This window comes from Molossus molossus, unplaced genomic scaffold (genome assembly GCF_014108415.1).
Source record: "Molossus molossus isolate mMolMol1 unplaced genomic scaffold, mMolMol1.p scaffold_m16_p_2, whole genome shotgun sequence".
NCBI classification, from domain to species: Eukaryota; Metazoa; Chordata; class Mammalia; order Chiroptera; family Molossidae; genus Molossus; species Molossus molossus.
The window spans coordinates 90,405,047-90,409,336 of NW_023425355.1; the positions used below are offsets into that span (position 1 = coordinate 90,405,047).

The 4,290-nt window shown below is 43.4% G+C and overlaps 1 protein-coding gene across 1 annotated transcript; it reads right to left on the bottom strand.

The window, feature by feature from the left end:
- Window positions 1–342: 342 nt before the first annotated feature.
- On the bottom strand, window positions 343–2,010 carry LOC118635982 (endoplasmic reticulum lectin 1-like). Its single transcript, XM_036271065.1, is given in 2 exon segments — window positions 343–1,482; window positions 1,485–2,010. Coding segments are annotated over 2 exon segments (1,446 nt in total). The 3' UTR covers window positions 343–562.
- Between the last annotated feature and the right edge of the window lie 2,280 nt (window positions 2,011–4,290).

Genomic DNA, 4,290 nt, shown 5'->3' on the forward strand with positions numbered 1-4,290 from the left:
GAAGAACATAGGTGAAGAAAACTTGTGAGGCTCTGCTTTATACCCAGTTTTTAGTTCAATACCTGGTAGAGAGCAGCTGCAAAATAAAAATTTGTTGAATTTCGGTCACTAGAAAACAATTTTACATGGTCTTCCATTTAAACAACCTCCTATCAATTTCTTTCTTCATTCTCTTTACTTTATTAACTAGCTATATATCCTATACTTTACATAATAAATCTATTATTTAAAAACTTTGAATAGGTACAACAATTATGGCATTTCATTAGGTTGGGCTCTAAACGGCTTGGATGAGACTTACTTTGGAATCACATTATCCAAGCAAAGAAAAATACAACCAGTTGATTAGACACAATAAAAATAAAAAATGTGAGACAAATGCCTGCCTTAGAAGTTTATCAACAACCTCTTCTATACACATATATATTCACAAAGTGGTTGGGAGTCCTTTTATATGATCCTTTAGATGAGGTCCAATGGCTGAGAACTCTATAATGAGACACATGGTCAGAAATCATTAAGACTTTCAATGATATTTTCTTTCCCTGAACTTTATTATTCTTTAGTTGGGGAGAGAAAGAAGTCCATTTTCATTTGTGGTATCTAAGATTTTACAGATCACTGGAGATTCAACCCCAAGGATATACTGACACGAGTGAGGCTCTAGCATATATACAGTAACAGCATGAGGAGAATCTGATTCTTTACACTTCAGTTTTACGGTCACCTGTCTTGGTATGTCAGTTATATCATAGACATCTCCATTCCCGTAAAAATGTGACACCATCCTGACTGTCTGGGTGCCATTGTCTTGAAGGTGATAGGCTCTGGCAGTGTTCTTCTTAGCCCACTCAATATGCTCGTCTTGGTTCCATGTCCTGACAACCACAGCAGTTTTCCCACTATCCTTGTCCTCATGGTATTGATGTACATGTTTGCCATAGCAGAATTTGTATTTCCACCAACCAACACCCCCATGAAAGCAGTAAGAACCACTAAGGAACTCTTTTATGAGTTGGTCATCTGTCAATTTGGAAATGTGGGTTGTTCCAACAGTGAGCATCGGCTGAGAACCAATAGTAATGGGTTTATGGACTGCTGGGAATCTCTCTTCTTTAGTTGATGGCAAATCTTCCTCTTTATTTCTCCTAAAAGGCACCCTTAGAATTTCTTCCTGCTGTTCCAACTGTCTCAGGGTGAGGGGTTTAAACGGCGATCCTGGCAGTGACTGGCAAAAGATGTCATTCACTGGAGATGCTCTGAATCTATATTTAGGATGATTGCACAAGAGTGGTGTCAAAATGACAACTTCATATTCACAAGTTGTAACTTCAGCTACTGACAGAATTTCATGCTTAGATTCAGGATGACATATGTACATCACAGTACTTGATCTGGGCCGGTTCTGTTTCAAACTACAAGGTGTACCATTTCCCATTCCCACAGGATAGTAGGGTGTCATCTGACCTTTGATATTTTTAGTGGAATCTCTTTTGATTTTTCCTTTTCTTCTGCTTTGTGTTCTTTTTCAGACAGAAGGGTCTTAGCCAACATATTTCCAAGGTAGTACTTGTGAATATTTACTTTCTGACCACTTTCTTTCTCTTCATGGTACTGCCGAATATGTTTTCCATGACATACTTCATAAGTCCAATAAGACTCAATTCTGTAGGAACAACTGCTTTGTTTAAATAGTGGCTCCAATAAATCCCTTGGATTAGGGCCTTTATAATCCTTTTCTTCTTCCTCATCCCCACCTATCACAAGAGGAAGAATGCATTTATATTTTTCTTTATGTGTAGTTGTCATGATGACATAATTATCTTCTTTACACAAAACTCCAGTTGTAGGCAGAGAGAACTCAGTGCCGGGCCAGTTGACTACGAAAAGGATGTCATTGCTGAGTTGGGGGAGCGCTCGGCTGCTGGACGCCTCTAGGAGGCCACAGAGGACCAGTTACACCGGTCCACCTGGGACCAGACTCTGCACGCCGTGGCCTCCTTCCTCCATCCTCTGACACTGATTCCTCCAGCCGCCGACACAGCCTCCTCCACCGCAGAGGAGAGGAGGGGGAGGAAGAGGAGGAGGCGGCGGGACTACTAAGATGCCCAGGCAGCCCGGGGCCTACGAGGCATAGAAGTCTTACCTGCCTATGCATCACAGTGCACCTCACCTGACCCTGAACTACCAGACTGGTAAATGGCAAGACAAAGAAACAACCCCCAAATAAAAGAAAAGGAGGACACGCTAGAAAAAGAACTTAATTTAATGGAGGCAAGCAGTTTGTCAAATAAAGAATTCAAAGCAATAGTTTTAAAGGTCCTCAAGCAACTAAGTGAAAATCACAAGCAACTTAATGAGAATTATAAAGAACTCGGGGGGGGAATGAAAATGGCTGCGGAGTGAATGGAAGCTACACAGACCATCTCCCAGGACCAAACTGGAATTACAATGAAAATAAAGACAAATCGACAGGAAAAGGCAACCAAAAAGCAGCTTGGAGGACCACATAAGCAGGGACACTGACTCAATCCTGGGAGGCTTGCGAAGATGTGAGAGGGGGCCAGGAGCCCCCGGTCTGCAACGGCTTGGGCTGGGAGCTGCGGCCTGGGCTGGGAGCTGCGGCCTGGGCTGGGAGCTGTGGTGGCCTCAGCTGGGAGCTGCAGCGGCCTCAGCTGGGAGCTGTGGTGGCCTTGGCTGGGAGATGTGGTGGCCTTGGCTGGGACCTGAGACTTCGGCTGAGAGCTGTGCCCTCAGCTGGGAGTTGCACCCTCGGCTGGGTGCTGCGGCGGCATCAGCCAGGAGCAACGGCCTTAGCTGGGAGTGGCGCCCATGGGTTACACTCCGAAGTGGCTCCATAGCGCAGACCCAAGACAGAGGCTAAAATAGCAGCAGCCACTCAACTTGGGTTCTGGCAGAGGGAGGGCAGATTGGACTGGAACCGTGTGGGGACACTCGGGATTTGGAGGGTGCTCAGAGCTTTTGCTAAGTGCAGCCATGCAGCACTGTGGTCATCTTACTCATTCCCAGGGCCCTGGGGAGAGGCGGCAGCCTCTCCCTCAGAGATTCAACCCCACCTGGTGGCCATTAAAATGCTAAGTGAGGCCCATTAACAACCAGCATCTGCCAAACCCTCCGGAAATCCTCTTACACTGAGCTACTGAGGGAGTTTTCATTCCACTCTGAAACTAAGGTTCTTCAGGTAACTGCTACAAATAGCCTCCAGGCAAAAAACTAGTAAATAACTACCATTCCTTGGGCAAACAACTCTAACGAAGAAATTAAGACCTGATAGTGGTGATTAACTTGGGTCCTCTCTGCCTCATCCAAACCCAGGAGAGGGAGCCACAAACAACAGAACACCAACACCCACTAGGAAAATTTGGCATGCTCAAAAGCCCACCATAATAGCCAAAATGGTGAAACAGAGAAATGAAAGCTAAAAGAAAGAACAAGAGACCTTTACAGAAGATGAGATAAATGAGGTGCAGTTAAGCAAGTTAGCAGAACTAGAATTCAGAGCCATGATCCTGAGGAATCTCAACAGCATGTGTAAGAAAATGAGCACCATGAGTAAAGATATAAAATATTGAAAATCAACCAGTTGGAATTCAGAAACCACCAAGAAAAAATAAAGAATGACATATCAGAAATGAAAAACACATTGGAAAGTCCAAATAGCAGAGTAGAGGAAGCTGAGGACCGGATCAGTGAATTAGAAGACAGGGTAGAAAAAGTCAACCAACCAAAAAACCAAAAGGAAAAAATGATTAAAAACCAGGAAAACATCTTAAGAGAATGTAGGACAACTGGAACTGTAATAACATTCACATCATAGAAGTCCCTGAAGAAGAAGAAAATGAGCAAGGGTTAGAGAATATATTCAAAGAAATAGTGACAGAAAATGTTCCTAATTTGGTGAAGGAAGAAGGCATTCAAGTTCAAGAAGTACAGAGAGCTTTAAGAAAGAAGAACCCAAACAAGCCAACACCAAGACACATAGTAATCAAAATGCCACAAATTAAAGACAAAGAGAGAATCCTAAAAGCAGCAAGAGAAAAGCAACAGGTTAACTACAAAGGAAACCCCATAAGGCTCTGAGCTGACTTCTCAACAGAAACACTACAGGCCAGAAGGGAATGGCATGAAGTAATCAAGGTCACGAAAAACAAGGATCTGAATCCAAGACTACTCTACCGAGCAAGGCTATCATTCAAAATAGAAGGTCAAATAAAGAGCTTCCCAGACAAAAAAAAAAAAGGCTAAGGGAATACATTAGCAACAAACAAA